The sequence below is a fragment of the Ictalurus furcatus genome, chromosome 11, assembly GCF_023375685.1.
Source record: "Ictalurus furcatus strain D&B chromosome 11, Billie_1.0, whole genome shotgun sequence".
NCBI classification, from domain to species: domain Eukaryota; kingdom Metazoa; phylum Chordata; class Actinopteri; order Siluriformes; family Ictaluridae; genus Ictalurus; species Ictalurus furcatus.
The window spans coordinates 3,558,096-3,580,787 of NC_071265.1; the positions used below are offsets into that span (position 1 = coordinate 3,558,096).

At 43.2% G+C, this 22,692-nt stretch overlaps 1 protein-coding gene across 1 annotated transcript; it reads left to right on the forward strand.

Moving 5' to 3' along the window:
- The first annotated feature begins 6,538 nt into the window (after positions 1-6,538).
- On the forward strand, positions 6,539-17,887 carry LOC128615122 (polymeric immunoglobulin receptor-like). The gene is made up of 7 exons (XM_053636979.1): positions 6,539-7,029; positions 7,123-7,437; positions 7,667-7,990; positions 8,283-8,624; positions 14,347-14,451; positions 17,462-17,493; positions 17,650-17,887. The coding sequence occupies exons 1-7, from the start codon at positions 6,990-6,992 to the stop codon at positions 17,740-17,742; spliced, it is 1,251 nt and encodes a 416-aa protein (XP_053492954.1). The 5' UTR covers positions 6,539-6,989; the 3' UTR covers positions 17,743-17,887.
- Positions 17,888-22,692: the final 4,805 nt, after the last annotated feature.

A 22,692-nucleotide genomic window follows, 5' to 3' on the forward strand; every position in this document is an offset into this window, starting at 1 on the left:
CACACCTAGGTGTAACTACATGTTTTTGATTAATCTCATCAGATACTTTGAAATGTTCAGCATGTAAACTATACAGCCAAACCTATGTAGATATCTGATCATCATATACATATTTGAGCCTTCCCCCAACTATTGTCACAAACTTGGAAGCACAGAATTGGCTCGAATGTCTTTGCAGGCTTTACGGTTAAGATTTCACTTCACTGGAACTAAGAGGCCCAAACCTGTCGAAGCACGACTATGCCCCATTCATAAAGACATGGTTTGCCAAGGTTAGTATGGAGGATCTTAAATGGGCTGCAAGCAGCCATGACCTCAACTCCACTGAACACCTTTGGGAGAAATTGTAACACCAACTGTGTGCCAGGTCTTCTCGACCAACATCAGTGCCCTACCTCACTAATGCTCTTGTGGCTGAATGGACAAATCCCCAAAGATACGTTCCAGAGAAAAGTCTTCCTACATGAGTTAAGGTTATTATAACAGCTAAGAGAGGAGACTAAATCTGGAATGGGATGTTTAACAAGAGCATATGTCTATACTGCTCAGGTGTCCACATACTTTTGGCCATTTCGTGTAGTTTTAATGTGACTGAATGACTGATCATGCGTTTCTCTTCCAGGATTTCCAGTTTCCACTGTGATCATTGTGCCTGTGATTCTGGTGGCGCTTCTGGGTGGAATCTCATTCCTCATTGTGACCCTTCGAAAGAGATGCAAGCTGCAAGGTACGCACGCACGCTCACACACACACACACATCATCCACTTGTGGTTCTATTCTACTTATTCTAAACTCCGGGATATCTTCACGTGTGCACACACATCCAAGACCTTCAACACTCCTGACATGACAATGATGAAGTATTTGGCATAAATACCTGACTCTCATGTCACTTCTTCTCCTTTTCACTGCTCGCTGAGCCCATGCTGAACCACATGTAGATTCTGGAGCTATCCTGTGCAGCCATTACTTTGGGTGTACTACAGATTTTCTGTGCTCCAAAGCTGTTATAAACACCAGTTCCCTTGTGATTGCATCCTGTCAAAGCAGTGACTTCCACTGACTTGCTATCTTAGCGTGTTTGCCTTGACACCACAGTGTCCATAGTGTCCAAGATTCTTATAAGGTTGTTGTTTAGCTGCTTGCTCCATTTTACAGGACAGGAGCATGTGTGTCCCTCACACAATCAGAGCTATCAGTACTAAGTGTGTCCCTCCATCCGAACCACTGAGCTGTTCACCTGGTTGCTACAGGCTACAGGAAAGGAGCATGTGTGTCTCCAGTTTTCCTCATGCCACCTGAGCTATCAGAACATGTCGCTTCCTCCTTTGACCTTACACTGCTGACTGCGATCCTTGCCAAGCCATTGTCTCTACTAGAGAGACGGGATGAGAGGATAGAAGCATGTGTGTAGGATTAGAAACTGGTTCAATCTGTAACATCAAACATGTTCTTCTGCTGACTGAAATTTTGATGCTTTGCAATTGGTATCAAATGCAAAGTACCCACCGAGACTCTCTTGTCCATCCTCCTGAATTTTTGAATTTGTGACACAGCATGGCAAATGTTTGCTTCCTACCTGAAGGGATAGGCATATAAGGTGATATGGAGGGGATCCACATGTGCTTCATGCAGACTCTTCACTGGTGTCCCACAAGGCTCAGTGCTGGGTCCTCTTGTGTTCTCCCTCTATAACCACTCTCTTTGTAAAGTAATACCTTCAGAATTCAGAATATCTGGCAGACATCTCATCTCATAGCGTCATTTCTGTTTTCATTAGAGTTTTAACTTGAAGTCTATAATATCAAAGTTATTGACTGTTCACTGATTGAGACTTGAGAGTATACTGTTTTTAGCAATTGTGGTCTTTAGGCTATCCAAGGAAGAATATCCACAGCCATCTCTTTGGTGTCCATGTGGTACCATCCACAGCAATCTCATGGTGATCTTCAGGCTATCCATGTGGGCCATGTTCAGCAGCAGCATGTGATTTTCAGGTGGAAGAGTAGAAATAGGGCATCAGGTAGCCTTCTCTCAGAGAGAGAAAATGCTGATTATTAGGTATGCTCTTATCGTGTAGTGCTTTAAGAGGATGTACTTTGTGTGCAGAGTGCAAACAGAGACTCTGGCAGGACTAGCTATGACAGCATAACTAAAACGGAGAACCAGAAGTTCAAATATGAGGGCACCCGGGGACATAAAGCGTCTAGCCTTATGTCCTATTAAAGGCTTGACTAAACAAATAGATTTTCATTCAAGACCTAAAGATTGAGACTATGTCCCAAACACTAACTGGAAGGCTGTTCCATAACTGTGGTCTTTTTTAAGCGAAGTAGTCCTGATGTAGACATTATTGGTACCAAGAAAGAGCCTGCACTTTTCGATTGAAGCATGTGAGATCATTCAGTGCTATTTAGGTCATTACTTTATTTTAAATTCAATGCAAAATTTTACTGCGAGCCAGTGCAGTGTGGCTTAGATAGATGTGATATAGTCATATCTTCTGGTTCTAGTAAGGACTCTGGCTGCTGCATTCTGGACTAACTGGGCCTTGTTTATGCACCTACTGGAACATACAGGCAGCAAAGCATTACAATAGTCCAGCCTAGAGGTGACGAATGCATGGACTATTTTTTTGGCATCATGTTACATTATCTTTCTTATCTTTGCAATATTAATGAGATGAAAAAAGGCTATTGTCGTAATATTTTCTACATGAGCTTTAAATGAGAAACTTAATGCTGTCTCAAAGATGACATATTGTGCAACTGACAATGTGTGGGAGATGGAAAAGAAAGAGCCTGGAAGTAAGAGTGCAGCGCCACACAAACATCTGAACTCTGAACCTGGACATACAGGACACACAGACAAAAGGAACACAGAAGAAAAAACACAGCACAGGCACCAGGCCACAGAGCATAGCAATTACCAAAATGTTTATATAAGACAGTTATCCATCCATCCATCCATCCATTTTCTGTACCGCTTATCATTACTGGGTCATGTGGAACCTGGAGCCTATCCCAGGGAGCATCGGGCACAAGGCGGGGTACACCCTGGACAGGGTGCCAATCCATCCCAGGGCACAATCACATACACACTCACACACCCACTCATACACTACGGACACTTTGGACACGCCAATCAGCCTACAATGCATGTCTTTGGACCGGGGGAGGAAACCAGAGTACCTGGAGGAAACCCCCGCAGCACTGGGAGAACATGCGAACATGCGAACAGTGGCAGGAATTGAAACCTCAACCCTGGAGGTGTGAGGCAAACGTGCTAAACGTGAAGTCACCGTCAAATTCTTCACCCAGTTACTTATACAGCTGCTGCTGCTCAGATTTACTACATAACATTACTCATGTTAAAAAGGTTTCAGTCATATATGTGGTGTCGGAATTCATCAAGATTAAAGTAACACTCTTTCTTTTTATTGTCCTCTCCCTGTAGGCCAAGAAAGAATTACAGAAATTTCCAGAGCGGTGCGTACAAAGTGACAGCAAAACCGCTGATTCGCATGATTTCCTCTATTAATTAATCTGACCAAACATTTCAGGCTTTTAATACTTCTAAGACCTACTATTTGTTTTGTCATTTCAGACTACTGGAGATGAACATGAACCAGACTTTGTCTATGAGAGTGGGAACGCCAACATCTACCAATTAGATCCAATCTATGAAAATCTCGATTATTAAACTGACCAACCTGATTCAGTCTACCAGAGTCTAAAATCCCACTCTAGCCATTGAACTTAAGGCTAATACATAGCCTCTCTATTACACTGTACTCGACTGGTCTTGATCCAAAAGCCAGTAAGATTCACTGCTAGGTTATATTTGGAACATTTTATTATGAAAATCACCCAAATGTGCTTCCTCTGTGATGAAGAAAAAATGGCAATCCATCAAAAATTTGCTCAGCAGTCTAGACTTGTGCTAAAGAGTGTAGTACTTTTTTTTTAGACAGTAAAAATATCCCAGATCTGCTACTTACACTTAAGGTCCATCTGAGTGGAATTGCAGACAACCAACCACCGACCTGCAAACAGCACCATCTGCAAACATGGAGATCTTCTTTAAATGGTGGTGTAAACTGTTTTTGTTTTTTTCCAAACCAGTGAATAGATCTTCAAAAAGGCTGTTGTTTAAGAGAGCTCAGGTGCACCAGAGCAGGGTTAGAGATTGTTTCAGCTCAATAGTTATGCTCAGCAATTTCCAGTGAACATTTATTATTATTTTTTTTTCAATTATTATTATTTTTTTTTTTTTATCGAACACCAGTGATTTCCTAGTTTTATCATGTAATTACATATATTAATTATTAATTTTTATGTAATCCTTTTCCATATTAATGTGCTGATGATGCAATTGTCTCCATATGTTTTTAGATCACTGGGGTGAGAAAGCTTAGCAACAATTGTTTAAAACTGATTTACTGATTTACATCTATATGCATTTAAAGCTTCAATAAAATTCACCTCCACCCCTCCATCTCAAGTTTCGTAGCCACCTGTATGTGTTTCCCATCCATCCATCCATCTTCTATACCGCTTATCCTTTTCAGGGTCATGGGGAACCTGGAGCCTATCCCAGGGAGCATGGGGCACAAGGCAGGGTACACTCTGGACAGGGTGCCAATCCATCGCAGGGCACAATCACATACACACTCACACACCCATTCATACACTACGGACACTTTGGACATGCCAATCAGCCTACCATGCATGTCTTTGGACTGGGGAGGAAACCGGAGTACCCGGAGGAAACCCCCGCAGCACGGGGAGAACATGCAAACTCCGCACACACAGGGCCACAGTGGGAATTGAACCCCCGACCCTGGAAGTGTGAGATGAACATGCTAACCACTAAGCCACTGTTCACCCCTGTATCTGTTTTCTGAAGACTAAAAGTGGAGTAGATGCCACATTTCTGAAAATATATCCACACTGGGAAAAAAAAGTGATATGTGGTCGTTCAGTTTTAAAAGAGAATTTAACATATAGATTACATTAAAAAAAGAGAGAAAGTTTCCCATAAAAATCTGATGTAATTGCTTACACTAAATATACTAAAAGGGCAAGGTGGTGTCTGAATGGTTAAGGCTCTGGGTTACTGATCAGAAGGGTGGAGTTCAAGCCCTGGCACTGCCTCACTGCTACTGTTGGGCCTTTGAGCAAGGCCTTTACCCCTCTCTGCTCCAGGGGTGCCATGTTATGGCTCTGACCCCAGCTTCCTAACAAGCTGGGATATACAAAGAAAAGAATTTCACTGTGCTGTAATGTATATGTGACAACATGAAGGCTTCTTTTCTAAATTTAATGTAAACAAGTGTTCAAAAACTTGTTTACATGATATATATTGAACATAGTCATTACATTATGAAATCGTGTATGCAGGCTGAGCATGCAGGCTTCGAGTTTATTCAGGATTGAAATGACATGATCAAATCATGCTGGATGTATGAAAACAAATTATGTTAAGTACAATTTCATTGTAATTGTTAGATCTTTGTCCATGCATCCTTCCATTCTTCACTACTCAGAGATGATGGTCTACTGACCACTGGCTCCACCCACTTACTGGCTTCTGAACATCACATGTTCCTAGACTGCATAACTGCTGAAATGACCTTAACGATCGTTTTGTGACAGAAATCATAGAACAACCTGCTCAACTTTAGACTTAAGGAATAACACACGAAAGATCATGAAATAATTGATTCCAGGGTGGTGTGATATTGTCACCACTTTGAAGGCCAAATCACTACACAAAGACTAAACACAAATGTCTTCTATTGTGTTTTGATCACATTATTTATGCTTACTTGGATGTCATCAAATACTGTAGACTGTCCACTCACACTCTTGTGCACTTACAGTAGTGCTTCCCTGCTGTGTTTCTCACATTATCATCTAGAATCTAGTGGCTTAGACCCACTGAGGCAAATTTGTCCGAGTAGAAAATAGGGTAGAAAGCCTACAAACCGTACAAACAAACAGCAGAAGGCGCACTGCTGCCATCTGCTGTTCGGTCTGAGTCTCACAGTTGTGCCACATATTCTACTCTGACTAAAACAGTGCGCCCCTAGCGGATAATTTAAGGAATAGCATTTTATTAAAGATTTCCAGTTCGTGTCTTTTATGCATTTTTTTAAGCAAGGAATAAAATACAGTGGGGTGTGAAGTAATTTCCCACACCCACACTGATTATTTTACTATAACAGCAATGTTGAAAAGTGTTTAATTCCTCTCGTAACAAACAAAAGCACAACACATTGTGTTTTTTTTTCTTCAAAAATCTGTTCATAGGTGCATTTAATGTTGTGATTAATGTTATCACTCATATCATATTGTAGTATATAATGTAATGTATATACATTCATTCATCTTCAGTAACCACTTTGTCCTGGTTATATAATTATAAATATTATATAAGTAATCTTTGGAAAGAATGAAGATTCATATGAAATAACAATAAAAAAATGTATTATCTTTTTTATTTGAACATTTTTAAAAACCGTAATTAACAGTTAATTAATAATACTGTACAAATAGTGTCACAGAGCCAAATGCTGAACAGACGCTACTGTTGTTCAGACTACGTCTTTGAATCCCATGTTTTTGTTAATATAACTGTATATGTACTGTATGTGCATACACTATTTCCATATTTTTGAAGAGTTAACTCTTGTAATTTGAAATGTTCAAGCCACATCACGTTTACAAATGAACAAAGCCAAGCCTAGCAGTTTGAAGTCATTTTAAAGTGTCTCTGTCTCTCACACACACTTCACACTTTTTTTGGGGGTTTTCTGAGGTGTTTGCAGTTTTTTCACAGGGTCAAAATAGGATGTGGTTAGTGCACAGTGCAGACAGAACATTCACAGAGTGAGTCAGAGACAATAACAGTGTGTAACACAACAGGAGCTTTAATATCTTTCTGAAGTGGAGTTGGTGTGGAGATCTGGGAGTGTGAACTCAGGATGAAGATCCTCCTCATCTTCACCTTCTGTCTGATCTCAGGTAAAGAAATGCACTTCAGAATAATCCTCACTATCAGCAGCAGTGTTACATGAAGGAAGGTTTTGCTCAGAAGGATGTTTGGTGTTTTGTTAGATGGAGGAGCCTCCAAGAACGTAACAGGGTATTCAGGAGGAGGAGTCCTTATCAAGTGCAAGTATGATACAGAATACACACAAAACCAAAAATATTTCTGTAAGGGCTCATTGCTATCCTGTTCTGACCAAGTAAAGACAGGAGCTAAAAACGAGTGGATAAATTCAGGAAGATTCTCACTGTTTGATGACACCAAATCAGCAGTGTTCAGTGTGATGATCAGAGAGCTCACTGTACAGGACACTGGGACGTACTACTGTGGAGTTGATAGAAATTCACAGATGGATACAACAGTGCACCTGAAGGTAAAGGAAGGTGAGTCTCCCACCGCTGCCTTCTGTTTATCTTCCTGAACATTCAGTATCAGTAGCATTAGCTACACTGAACGTATGAACAATCGGAAGTGAGCAAATTGTTCTTTAATGCTTATTTATACCAGAGCACTGTTGAATGCTCAATTCTGAATGGTCTGAATATGTTAACTAATGTTCTATAACAGCAGCTGACTGTAGGGCAAATCACAATTTAAACTTTCTTTTAACAGGGTCCTCAGTCTCGAGAGAAGTGATTGCATATGCCAGGACAAGAAGCAACATCAAGTGTAGCTATGACGATGAGTACAAAGAGAAACCTAAAGCTTTCTGTAAGATCAAAACACATCAGTGTTGTATTAATCAAATAAGTACAGAACCGAACAGGTTATGGTCACATAATGGCAGATTCTCAATTCATGACAACAGAAGTGCAGGATTCTTCAGTGTGTTTATCAGAGAGCTGATTACGGGGGACACTGGAACATACGCGTGTGCTGTTGTTGTGTCTAATGAAACGGAGTTCTACACTGTACTGACGCTGAATGTCATAGAAGGTGAGTTGCTAATACACACGTTGTGGTCCTCTTTATACATGAAATATAACTGTTTAAGCAATCAGAGTAACATAATGATACATTTCATACTAAGTTGTTAAAGGATGATTTGAATGGGTCTGCGTTCTTTATTTGTCTTTTGCTCTATGAGTTTAATCAGCTCTGATCATCTGTAATAGTGCAATATCACTAGAAAAGAATGTATTATATTCCTGACAGCTATCATGATGATTTGTCAGTGTGATATGAAATGTGATGTATAAAAACTGATCTGATTGGTTGTGATTTGCAGATCTGTCCAATGAGAAGTCCACCAGTGAGACTGTGCATGTAGGAGGAGATTTGACTGTCAACTGTAAATACCCAGAATCCCACAGGAATGACAATAAGTTTCTCTGCAAAAGGCCTAAAACTGCTGCTTGTTCTTATAGTTCAACTGTTAGAAAAAGTAGAACATATATAAATGAGGGGAAAATCTCCATGTATGATGACAGAGAAACACAGATGTTTACTGTGCGTATTAAACATGTGAGTGAGCAGGACTCTGGTGAATACTGGTGTGGAGCTGAAGTAAACTGGACATCTAATCGTGGATACAAGGTTTATTTCACACAGATCAACCTAATAGTTACTGGTGAGTTTGTATGATTGATACTGACATTCTGTAATTGATAATATTGGATAAAACGGTTTGTACTGTTTACAATTGAATACTTAAACGTAATCAATATTTATTTTAAAAATGTTTTTTCATGTTTGGGAATGTTTTCATAGCCAAAAAGAAAAAAAATATATATTATTTTTTTAAATATCAACCTCATCCAACAGGTCACTGTGCTTAAATGCATATCACACCTATAGTCTAAATACGTGATTTTGTTTAATGACAGCTCACAGTCCATTCAAGTCAAGTCAGGTGGCTTTATTGTCATTTCAGCCATATACAGTTGGTACAGTGTCATGTCACAGCAAACCATGGCTACATTTCCCATCCTGCACTGCGGCCTACAAACTTGGCAGACATGGACTGCAGTTCCCAGAACACCCACATTCATTCTATTCACACACCTGCATCCAATCTCACACACAGTCACATCACAGTATAAAGAGACTGTTTGTTCACAATAGCTTTGTGAAGTATTGAGTGTTCTCACCTTACCAAGCATTTGTACCCGTTTCCACGTTTTGTTTTATGTTCATTGATCTTGTTTCTTGCTCCTCGTTGACGATTCTTGCCTTTCCTAGTTCATGCCTGTTTATAGATCGCCTGACCTTTTGCCTGGTTCTTGACTATGCTATTGTATCATGATTTGGATTTGTCTGCCTGCCTCTTTATTAAAAGCTCTTATCTACACTTGCATCCGCCCTCACCTTCATAACATTTAATACGTGACAAAATACTTCGCCTCAACATGGAAGCAGCAGGAGAGCAAAGAGAGTGTCTCGCAGGAGTACATGGAGATTTCTGGCCACCCTTCATGTCAGTCCAGTTTCCCCAGTGGACAGGCATAGACCTTGTGGATCCGAATTATGGATTGTGGGACTACCCGAGGCAGCTACAATGTTTCAACTGTAATAAGCTTGAGATACCTGGATCATCTTGCTGCTCTCAGAATGTTTCAATGGCCGCAGGCGTTCCCTCCAATGGCTCCACAAGAAAGCAAGTGCAGAGCTCCAACCTGAGACCCACGAGGGGGTCTCACCTGCCAAGCTCCAGCCAGAGGTCAACATGGCATCCGCCTCCCCAGAGCTCCAACCTGAGACCCACGAGGTGGTTTCACCTGCAGAGCTCCAGCCGGAGGTCAACGTGGCGACCTCCTCCCCAGAGCTCCAGCCGGAGGTCAACGTGATGACCTCATTTCCAGAATTCCAACATGAGACCCATGAGACGGTCTCATCCCCAGAGCTCCAGCATGTGACCCACGAGGCGGTCTCATCCCCAGAGCTCCAGCATGAGACCCACGAGGCGGTCTCATCCCCAGAGCTCCAGCATAAAGTCAAGTTCTTGCTAGAGGTCAATGAGGTGACCTCCCAAGCTATGCGCCTGTCCAAGGTCGAAGTGACGACCTCTCAAGCCAAGTTCCTGTCCGAGGTCAAAGAGACGGCCTCCCAAGAAGTTTCTGTCCGAGGTCGAAGAGATGGCCTCCCAAGACACGTTCCTGTGTGAGGTTGACAAGGCGACCTTCCACGCCAAGTTCCAGTCTGAGATCGATGATGTGACCTTCCACTCCAAGTTCCAGTCTGAAACTGACGTCACGACCAACCAGGTTCTCCTCATGCCTGAAACCGATGTCACGACCAACCAGGTTCTGCTCACGCCTGAAGCCGACTTCATGACCAACCAGGTTCTGCTCATGCCTGAAACTGACTTCATAACCAACCAGTTTCTGCTCACACCTGAAACCAACATCACGACCACGACACGGTCTCATCCCCAGAGCTCCAGCATGAGACCCAAGGGGCGGTCTCATCCCCAGAGCTCCAGCATGAGACCCACGAGACGGTCTCATCCCCAGAGCTCCAGCATGAGACCCAGAAGGCAGTCTCATCTCCAGAGCTCCAGCATTAAGTCAAGTTCTTGCTAGAGGTCAACGAGGGGACCTCCCAAGCTATGCTCCTGTCCAAGGTCGAAGTGACGACCTCTCAAGCCAACTTACTGTCCGAGGTCGAAGAGACGACCTCTCAAGCCAAGTTCCTGTCCGAGGTCAAAGAGACGACCTCTCAAGCCAAGTTTCTGTCCGATGTCGAAGAGACAACCTCTCAAGCCAAGTTCCTGTCCGAGGTCGAAGAGATGACCTCTCCATCCAAGTTCTTGTCTGAGGTTGAAAAGAGGGCCTCTCATGACAAGTTTCTGTCCGGGGTCGAAGAGATGGCCTCCTAAGTCAAGTTTCTGTCTGAGGTCGAAGAGACGGCCTCCCAAGCCAAGTTTCTGTCCGAGGTCGAAGAGATGGTCTCTCATGCCAATTCCTGTGTGAGGTCGACAAGGCGACCTTCCACTTCAAGTTCCAGTCTGAAACCTACATCATGACCAACCAGGTTCTCCTCATGCCTAAAACCGACGTCACGACCAACCAGGTTCTGCTCACGCCGGAAAAACGACGTCACGACCAACCAGGTTCTGCTCACGCCTGAAACCGACTTCATGATCAACCAGGTTCTGCTCACACCTGAAGCCGACATCATGACCAACCAGGTTCTTCTCACGCCTGAAACCAACGTCACGACCAACCAGGCTCTGCTCATGCCTGATGCTGACATCACAACCAACCAGATTCTGTTCACGCCTGAAGCCGACATCACAACCAACCAGGTTCTGCTCACGCCTGAAACCGACGTCACGACCAAACCGGTTCTGCTCATGTCTGAAACTGACGTCACGACCAACCAGGTTCTGCTCACACCTGAAGCCGACATCACAACCAACCAGGTTCTGCTCACGCCTGAAGCCGACGTCATGATCAACCAGGTTCTGTTCATGCCTGAAGCCGACGTCTCGATCAACCAGGTTCTGCTCACGCCTGAAGACAACGTCATGATCAACCAGGTTCTGCTCACGCCTGAAGCTGATGTCACGACCGACCAGGTTCTGCTCACGTCTGATACCGACGTTATGACCAACCAAGTTCTGCTGTCTGCAGTCTGCTGACACGGCCAACCAAGTTCTGCTCATGCCCAAGTCTGCTAACACGGCCAGCCAAGTTCTGCTCATGCCCGAGTCTGCTGACACGCCCAACCAAGTTCTGCTCATGCCCGAGTCTGCTGACACGGCCAACCAAGTTCTGCTCATGCCCGAGTCTGCTGACACGCCCAACCAAGTTCTGCTCACGCCCGAGTCTGTTGACACAGCCAAGCAAGTTCAGCCTGCAGAGTCGATGGAGGACGATGCTCTGTCTTCCTGCTCTGCTGAGAACGTCGCTCCACAATCAAGAAAGGCCGACAAGATGACCCAAGTCAAGCACCTGTCTAAAGCTGACGACACAACTTCCCAAGCCTGGGTCTTGCCTAAGGACCCCGGCAAACCAGCCCCAGACTCATGTCTGCTCCTTGGCTCCTCGAGGAACCTGCTACTTGCCGGACAATGCCTGCATTGGAACCTGAGGGGCTGTGAAGGCATTTTTCCCAGAGGACCAGGACCGCCAGGGGAGGGAGAGTATTTTGGTGTTTTGGGAGAAGCACCCTTGGGGGGGTTGTTATGTCACAGCAAACCAGTGACTAAATTTCCCATCCTGCACTGCGGCCTACAAACATGGCCAACATGGACTGCAATTCCCAGAACACTCATTCATTCTAATCGTGCACACCTGCATCCAATCTCACACACAATCACACCACAGTATAATGAGACTGTTTGTTCACAATAGCTTTGCGAAGTATTGAGTGTTCTCACCTCACCAAGCGTTTGTACCCGTTTCCTCGTTTTGTTTTATGTTTATCGATGTTGCTTGTTGTTCCTCGTTGACGATTCTTGCCTTTCCTAGTTCATGTCTGTTTACAGATCGCCTGACCTATTGCCTGTTTCTTGACTACGCTATTGTCTCATGATTTGGATTTGTCTGCCTGCCTCTCTTTATTAAAAGCTCTTATCTGCACTTGCATTCATCCTCACCTTCATAACATTTAACATGTGACATACAGTACACAGTGAAACGAAAAAATGTTCCTCCAGGACCACAGTCCTACAGAAAAACAATACACAAACTACATGAGACGACACAGAACTAAATAAGACCTGCACATTTATCTATAAAATGCATGTGTAAACATGTGCACAGTACAGTATCTACTGAAACATGACACAGTAAGAGACAGTGAAGTGCTGACCAGTACACAGTTCTAGTGTGGATGTGTCCGATATAACTGGTACTGCAAAAGAATAACAATATAATAAAAAATGCTGTGAATGTAAACATAACATATTATTACATAGTATTCAGCAGATAAGCTTATACCATATATGGACATAGCAGTAATTGCGATAGCAGCCAGGTAGAGAATATAAAGGTGACAAGAAATTAAATGCGATATTTTTTATGAATACAGTAGCAGCAAAAATGCAGATAGTCAGTACAGAAATGTGCAAAAATTGCAGGGGGAGTGGGATGGTGTTCAGTTCAGTGTGTGTGTGTGCGTGTTTGTTGTTAGTCCGGTCTCTGAGTATTGAGGAGTCTGATGGCTTGGGAAAAGGGCCACCAGTGAGGGCCCGAATGCTTGGGTATCTTTTGCCAGACGGCAGGAGGGTGAAGAGTTTGGGTGAGAGGTGTGTGGAGTCATCCAAAATGCTGCTGGCTTTGCGGATGCAGTGTGTGGTGTAAATGTCTATGATGGAGGGAAGAGAGACCCTGATGATCTTCTCAGCTGTCCTCACTATCTACTGCAGGCTCTTTTGATCTGATACGGTGCAATTCCTAAACCAGGCAGTGATGCAGCTGCTCAGGATACTCTCAAAAGTTCCTCTGTAGAATGTGGTGAGGACAAGGAGTATGGGCTTTTTTCAGCCTCCGCAGAAAGTAGAGGTGCTGCTGAGCTTTCTTAGTTATGGAGTTGGTCTTGAGGGACCAGGTGAGGTTCTCTGCCAGGTGAACACCAAGGAATTTGCTAATCTTGACGATCTCCACGGAGGAGCTGTCGATGGTCAGCGGAGACTGGTAGCTCCATGTTCTCCTGAAGTTTATGTTTTGTCCACGTTCAGAGACGGGTTGTTGGCTCTGCACCAGTCCGTTAGCCGCTGCACCGCCTCTCTGTATGCTGACTCATCGTTGTTGCTGATTAGACCCACCATGATTGTGTCATCGGTGAACCAGAGTGAAAAGCGGTGGACTGAGCACACAGCCCTGGCAGGCTCCCGTGCTCAGTGCGGTGGTGTTGGAGATGCTGTTCCCAAGCCGGACTAACTGAGGTCTGCCAGTCAGGAAGTTCAGGATCCAGCTGCAGAGGGAGGTGTTCAAGCCAGCTTTCCAATCAGGTGCTGAGGAATGATTGTGTTGAATGCTGAACTATGTCTATGAACAGCATTCAAATGTGAGTGTCCTAGGTTGGCAAAATTTCGGGTGGTGGCAATGACATCATCTGTTGAGTGGTTGGGACGATATGTGAATTGCAGGGGGTCCAGTGAGGGGGAAGCAGGGTCTTGATGTACCTCATGATAAGCCTCTTGAAGCACTTCATAATGATGGGAGTGAGTGCAACAAGACTGTAGTCATTGAGGCAGGACACTGAAGACTTCTTTGGCATGGGGACAATGGTGCTGGTCTTGAAGCACGTTGGAACAACGGCACTGCTCAGGGAGATGTTGAAGATCTGATACTTCTGAATGACGAGTATGTGAGTGGATAACTGATCATGTATTTCTCTTCCAGTATTTCCAGTTTCCAATGTGATAACCGTGACTGTGAGTCTGCTTGTGCTTCTGATTGGAATCATATTCCTCATTGTGACTCTACATAAGAGACGCAAACTGCAAGGTACACACACACACACACACACACACACACACACCACCCATTTGTGTTTCCATTTCACTCATTCTAACTGCCAGGAAGTCCTCTCATGTGTGCACACAAATGCAGAGACATTCAACAATCACAGATGATTCTCACCTCCTGAATGGGTAAATCCTGACAGTCACATTCCAATAGCTAGTGCAAAGCCTTCCCAGAAGACTGGCAATTATTATAACAGTAAAGTGTAAATAAATCTGGATTGAAATGTTCAAAAAGCACATATAAATGTATTGATCAGGTGTCCACAAACCTTTGGCCATATAGTGTACCTTAATGCCATGTAACTTTGTTCCCTTTTCTTTACTCGACAAGCCCATGCAGTGCTGCATGTAGATTTTGGAGCATGTAGATTTGTGACATAATATCTTATACAAATACCTTCATGTCATTTCACTTCTTTTTTTCTCTCTATTCATTGAGCCCATGCGGAATTGCATGTAGATTTTGGAGAATGTAGATTTCCGCCAAAGCTCTGAAAAACTCCAGTTCTCTGGTAAGAGTATCCTGTCAGAGAATTGACTTCCTGTGAATTGCAAAGCTTAGAATATTGTCTAGTTACAAGCTTAGCTTTTTAGCCTACACATAACAGTGTCCTAGATAGGTAGACTGTTGTGGCTCAACTGCTTGCTCTGCTTCCCAGGCATGTGTGTCCCTCACTAAACCAGTGCTATTGGCACAAACTGGGTGCTTGGCCCTCTATCTCCCTTTTGCTGCTCCAACTTCCAAATTAACATTGGAAGTCAGAATTACATTGCTAGTTGTTTTACTAGGGTAAAACATTATGGTCTGAGGTACACTGCCCCAGTGCCAATTGCAGATGTACTGATGTCTTGCTAATGAAAGCTAATATGACCACACATCTGACATGCACTGGTAATCCGTTGTTAATCTTCCAACATCCGTTGTTAATCTTCCGACTGGTAGAGGCCAGTCCCTCCACTATGGAAGTTTAGCTTCTGATAGTAGGGCACATGATAATGAGTCTTTTATTGGTCACATATACATTAAAGCACAGTGAAATTCTTTTTTCTTCGCACATCCCAGCATGTTATGAGGTTGGGGTCGGAGTGCAGGGTCAGCCATGATATGGTGGGTTGATATGGTGACATGATATGGAGGGTTGAGGGCCTTGCTCAAGGGCCCAACAGTGGCAGCTTGGCAGTTCTGGGGCTTGAACCCCTGACCCTCTGATTAGTAGACCAGGGCATGGTGGTGTTGGGGATTGAACCGCAGACCTTTTGATCAGCAACCCAGAGCCTTAACCATCAAGCCACCACTTCCCCCACCACCATGTGAGATAGGGAGATAGGAAAGCTCTCTTCCAGTCTGTTTATATTTGATGTCTTACATGGCTGGCACAATCCAAACTGCCATGCTCTTTGGGCCTGTGAACAGAAACGCCCTGGAGAAGAGAGTTTTGGAAGAAGTTTTGGAATCACCAAGCCAACAGAGCAAAGTAAACTAGCCATGCATCATCAGTAGGTTACCAACAAAATTAATGCTCCAATGCTTTCAGGCCTTGTCAGAGTTGCCAGCATATGAAATGACATACCCAAGGCCAGAGTAAATGCCTGGATGCCTCTGGCTCAGAGTCTGCCAATGAAAGGCAATGGCTGCTGGTGGTATACTTCACGGCTGTAACAACACCCATTGGCCAGAAACTAGTCCAATGAATCCTGATAGCTATGTCACAGGAGTAAAAATTCCAGTTCCACAATTTATTGCTCGGCTGTATCGTGCTCAATAATTTTTTTAGACACCAAAAAAGTTGCTGCTCTGACCAAAGAAGGCCTTTGGGCATGATCCAAAAAATGACCCCATCACTCTGAAAAAGCAGATCTATTTGTTTCTTCTTGTTCAGACACGCATGGTACCTTCCATCCTATACTATATCTTAGATTAGTGGAGTGACCATCAGGTACATAACTCACTGGGGTGGCACAAGGTGAAAAATTGCATTGAAGCGTTTCAAGTGGGCTCACAATGGGGCAGTGGACACACTGCCAGCTCATAGGATCATAACAGCATTTATGAAAGGAGGGGTTAAGCACCACCCCTTGAGGTTACAGGGGTGAAACATTACACTAGATATGAAACCAACATGTAATCAGTGAGTAGGTTTCAAGACGTGTCATGGCGTGAAGGTATTTATAGCAAACACTATGTCACTGTCACTGTGTTGAAGGCCTCGGCATGCATTTGCACACACACAAGAGGTTACCCATGTGTTAGACACTGCCCCTGGAGATTATCCAGTTTTCATAGAACCACAGTTACATCTGTTAATGACATTTACATCTGTAATATCAGACATTAGTCTAGGGTCGGGGCAATAACAGGAAGAGTGTGTGTAAAATGTTATTTTTAGTTGTATATGTAAAAACACATTAGCGAATTTTTCACAATTTACAGCAGATAAATGTATGAACAATTTTTGCATAGTCACCAGTATTTGACACCAGGCAAGCAGAGGGCAAAATACCAAACACAACCAGCAGGCTACCTGTATCACCAAAAGCTAACTTACCTACAAAATCAAAGGAAGCAAACGGCAGCCTGGCAATATCTACAAAAAGAAATATGTACTTTGGCAAGTCTAAGTCTTATGGCCAATGACGAGATTTGGGTAACACTACAAGAAGTCAAGATGAAAAAGAAAGAACCTGGAATTAAGAGTGCAGTGGCACACAAACATCTGAACTCTGAGCCTGGACATACAGGACACACAGACAAAAGGAACACAGAAGAAAAAACACCGCACAGTCACCAGGCCACAGAGAATAACAATTACCAAAATGTTTAACGTAGACAGTTATGTAGGACTGATTCATGTCCAATTCACCCAGTTTTACTGCTCAGATTTACTAAATAACATCGCTCATGTCAAAAGGGTTTCAGTCGTATATGTGGTGTCTGTTCATATAAAGATTAAAGTAACACTTGCACTTTTTATCTCCTCATCTCCCTCTAGGCCCAAGAACAATGACACCAACTTTCAGCAGGGTGTGTACAAAGTTCCTTTCCACTGAATAAAATTTTTATGTATTTTTTTTTTTTTTGCTGCTTTTAACCATGGACATTTATTTACTACATTATTACATTTGATAAAACATTTAAACCGTTTAAAACTTCTAAGACCACTTTTTTTTCCTTTTTCAGACTAATGAAGATAATATCAGTGAACCAGAATCTGTCTATGAGATTATGTACCCCAACATCTTCCAATTAGAGCCAGTCTATGAAAATCTCTGAGTAATCTGTCTACCAGTGTAACATCCAGTCCAGATTATTCCCTGCCAGAATGCCAGAGGATGCCCTCTTCTGAATATTGAGTGACCTTCGGTTGTGTTGTTCACTTTTTGTCACCACAATGTTATTAAAAGCACATGAAATTGAACCTAGTGGCTAAGCCTTACAGTTTGCTTGCGGGGGGGGGGGGGGTGATTGTGATATGAGCTGTGTTTTTGGATATCATTTCTGTGTTTTGGCCTTACCTTGCCTAGATTTCTGCCTTTTGCCTTGCCCTTGTGGTTTTGAAGTTTATTTATACTTTTGTAAATTTGACTCTTCCTGATATCTCGCTTTTGATTTTTTTGGATTGTGTTTTTGGAACCGTGTATGCCTCTGATGTCTCTTATGATAATGACCCTGCCTGTTTTGTCTACATGTTTTGTATTAATAAACCTTGTGCAAATGGATCCTTATTCTTTATCCCTGAGCCCTTCATTACCACCAGGGTCTAAAATCCCCCTCTGGCCATTGAGCTTATGTCATATCACAGCAAACCAGTGACTACATTTCCCATACTGCACGCTGGCCTACAAACATGGCCACCATGGACTGCAATTCCCAGAACACTCACACACACAGAACACTCATTCTAATCACACACACCTGCATCCAATCTCACACACACTCACAGCCACAGTATAAAAGAGACATTTAGACAGCGCAAAGTATTACGTGAGTTTTCCGTATACCAAGTGTTTGTTATCGGGTTCATGGGTTCTTGTTTTGATCGTGTTCTCACTCTCGTTCTTGATTCTGGTTTTGCCTCATTCATTCCTGGTTGCCAATCACCTGACCCTTTGCCTGTTTTTTGACCAGTCTATTATCTGATGTTTTGGATTGGTCTGCCTGCCTCTCTTTAAGTAAAGCTCTTATCTGCACTTGTGTCCATCCTAGTGTCCTTTACGTTTATTACGTGACAGAATACTTCGCCTACAACATGGAAACAGCAGGAGAGCATTACGCCGGGATCTCTATACCAGACTTTGATTCTGTGCGTTTTCCCCAGTGGTACCCCCTGGGAGTACCAGCTTCCTTCGATGGCTTTTAGGTATGTCCTGAAGGTTATATACTCCAATGCAAGTTTTATTTTACAAGCCTGGAGGACCCCAAGCCCAGAGAGGAGCAGTGGCTGGGATTCATGCTGTCTCGACTTACTGGCCCAGCTTGCAGTTGGGCCGAGTTCCTGATTTCTAGGGGGGCCGGTTAGCTTAGCCATATAAGCCAGTTGGTTAAACTTTTAGTTCAGGTGTTCGGACGTCCAGGGCACAAACTTGACCTTGAAATTTTTTGATAAAGGCCCAGTCTAATGGATGAACCCTCTCAGACTTTCACCTCATATTACGAGAGGGAGCTGGCCGACAGGAGGGTTTCTACAGCTCAGCTTCAGCCCCCGGCTGACAGTGCAGTGGTCAGAGTGACAAAGACTTGCAAGACTGAGGGCTGCTGTAAAGAAGCCCAGCTCAATGTCCAACATCCAGGAAACTTCTGATCCATGGATCATATTTCTGCTCTCAGGGATGTTTCAAGAGCAGCTGGCATGCTCACAAACAGCTCCACAAGAGAGCACCTGCGGAGCTCCAGCTGAAGGTCAACGTGGCGACCTCATCTTCAGAACTCCAACCTGAGACCCACGAGGTGGTCTCAACTGCAGAGCCCATGCCGGAGGTCAACATGGCGACCTCCTCTCCAGAGTCCAGCATGGGACCGATGAGGGGTTCTCACCTGCCGTGCTCCAGCTGGAGGTGAACATGGCGACCTCATCCTTAGAACTTCAGCATGATACCCACGAGGTGGTCTCATCCCCAGACTTTCAACCTGAGACCCACAAGGTTGTCTCATCTCCAGAGCACCAGCATAAAGTCAAGTTCCTGCTAGAGGTCAACGAGGTGACCTCCCAAGCCATGTTCACGTCTGAGATTGAAGAGGCGACCTTTCAAGCCCAGTTCCTGTCACATAATGAAGAGACGGCCAACCCAAGTTCCTGTCCGAGGTCGAAGAGGCGACCTCTCAAGACAAGTTCTTGTCCGAGGTCGAAGAGGCGACCTTTCAAGCCAATTTCCTGTCCGAGGTCGAAGAGGTGACCTCTCAAGCCAAGTTCCTGTCTGAGGTCGAAGAAGCAACCTCCCAAGACATGTTCCTGTATGAGGTCAACGAGGTGACCTCCCACACCAAGTTCCTGCCTGAGATAGACTATGTGACCTTCCACGCCAAGTTCCAGTCTGAAACCAAAGTCACGAACAACCAGGTTCAGCTCACACCTGAAACCGACGTCACGGCCAACCAAGTTATGCTCATGCTTGAGTCTGCTGACATGGACCACCAAGTTCTACTCAAGCAGACATCATGACTAACCAAGTTCAGCCTCCAGGTTGATGGAGAACAACGCTCAGACTCTCTGAGTGACTGAGGACGCCGCTCAGCATCCCTATACACCTGAGGATGCCACTCAGCCACCCTGTTCTACTGAGGAAGTTTCTCCACCTCCCGTTGCAGCCAAGAGCTCCGTTTTGCTTCCCTATACAGCCATGGATGCCTCTACGCCAAGGTTCTATTTAGACGTCACTCCATTTTCCCATGCCACTGAGGATGTCGCTCCGCCTTCCTGCCCCACTGAGGACGTCGCTCCACACTCAAGGAGTGTCGATAACTACACAAACAAAAACATCGACAAACACAAATGCAAAGAAGTAATAAAGATGTGTGTATATTAACCTTATCTGGTGTGTGCGTGTGTTTATTGGAGATGGTACCAGTTCCTGGGTGTTCGCCTAAACAAAGTGGATTGGTCCATAAACACAGATGTCCTGTATAATAAAGTTGTCTCCACTTCCTGAGGAGACTGAGGTCTTTTGGTGTAACTAGGAGCGTTACTTCAGGTCCTTCATCCCTACAGCAGTCAGACTCTTCAATACAAAAAACAACATAATGTAGCACTGCTAGCTGTTTTTACATCATCAGCCAACATGTTCACAATAATTCTGCAATATTTATTCTGCATTTATTCACTTATTAATATTTGTTGTTCAACCTCTACTGTTAACTGTGCAATAATCCATTCATCATTTATCTGTATATAAACGAGGTGTTACTCATCTGTATATATTCATATTTGTATTCATCTGTACATACATTGAGGTGTTCATAGTGTACATATTACCATTATTATTTTTTTTTACTACTATTATTCTTATTTTTCTATTCCTGTTGTCTGTAAGGAGGGAATTTCCCCAATGTGGGATCCATAACATTTTTATTATCTTATCTTAAACTGTAGGGTGAAGTGACGATGGGGGGAACGATGGGAATGGCTGTGTGTGTGTGTGTGTGTGTGTGTGAGAGAGAGAGAAAGAGAGAGAGAGAGAGAGTGTGTGTGTGTATGTGTGTGAGAGAGAGAGTGAGTGAGAGAGAGAGTGTGTGTGTGTGAGAGAGGATGTGTGTGAAAATGTGTATGAAGGAGTATGAGTGCTGCCCCAGCCGGTGACGGAGTCCTCTGCCACACTAACATTACTTGCTATGGTCTGCTGCTGCTGCTGCTGTTGTTGTTGTTGTTGTTGTTGTTGTTGTTGTTGTTGTTGTTGTTGGAGTACTGCAATTTCAGTCCAGAATGTTTCATGAATGTTTGAAGTTCATTACAGTAGAACAGTAAGTCAGGCCTGTAACTGTAAAAGTGTATTTAAAATAGCTTTTTTGATCTTTGCGTTTGTGGAGATGTCCATGTTTTTTGTTTTTTTTCTCACTTTGCACGTCAAACGTCCCGAGGTGGGAAATGACATTATTACAACTTGCAAATGAACACTTAGAAGGCACCATGACTGCAGCATTAGCAGTGTGATATGTGAGATGCACTATAGGCCAACTACAATAACCTAAATTAATTAAACATTTTCTGCTTAAAAAAAAAACCAAAAAACTTTTTATCCCAGTTTTTTTTTTTAATGTTTTTTTTAATTATTATTTTTTATGAGGTGTCCCCATGTCTCTCTTTATCCTGGTAATCGTCGTAGTAGATCTGGACCCTACACTAGGATATACGGCATATCTCAATTATAAAATGCAGCATGAATATTATATAAGTATTTTTTTTTTTTTTAGAAAGAATTAAGATTCATGTGAATTAACCTTGAAATAATTTAGATTTTTAAGACAACTTGAGCATAATTTTTAAATTTTTATTTTATTTATTTATTTACTTATTTATTACTCATTCAGTTAATTTATAATACTGTATATGCACAAATTGTCACAGAGCGAAATGATGCATAGACACTAGTAAAGTTCAGATTACTTTTTGGAATACCATGTTTTTGTAATTAGCCTCTATATTTATGCACATACACGATTTTCTATTTGAATGATTCATGAATCCTACACAAGCAACAACACATTTACAAATTAACAGTCAAGTCTCTGTTGCATTGTGCTCACACGCTTCACATGTAAATTTGCTGAGAAGTTATCTCACAGACCAGAAAAGGATGTGGTCAGTGCACAGTCACAGAGCGGGACAGAGACAGTAACAGTGTGTAACACAACAGAAGCTTTAATATCTTTCTGAAGTGGAGTTGGTGTGGAGATCTGGGAGTGTGAACTCAGGATGAAGATCCTCCTCATCTTCACCCTCTGTCTGATCTCAGGTAAAGAAATGCACTTCAGAATAATCCTCACTATCAGCAGCAGTGTTACATGAAGGAAGGTTTTGCTCAGATGGATGTTTGGTGTTTTGTTAGATGGAGGAGACTCCAAGGAAGTCACAGGATATTCAGGAGGAGGAGTCCTTATCAAGTGCAATTATGATACAGAATACAGAGAAAACCAAAAATATTTCTGTAAGGGTCCCAAGACATCCTGTTCTGACCAAGTAAGGACAGAAGCTAAAAACGAGTGGATAAATTCAGGAAGATTCTCACTGTT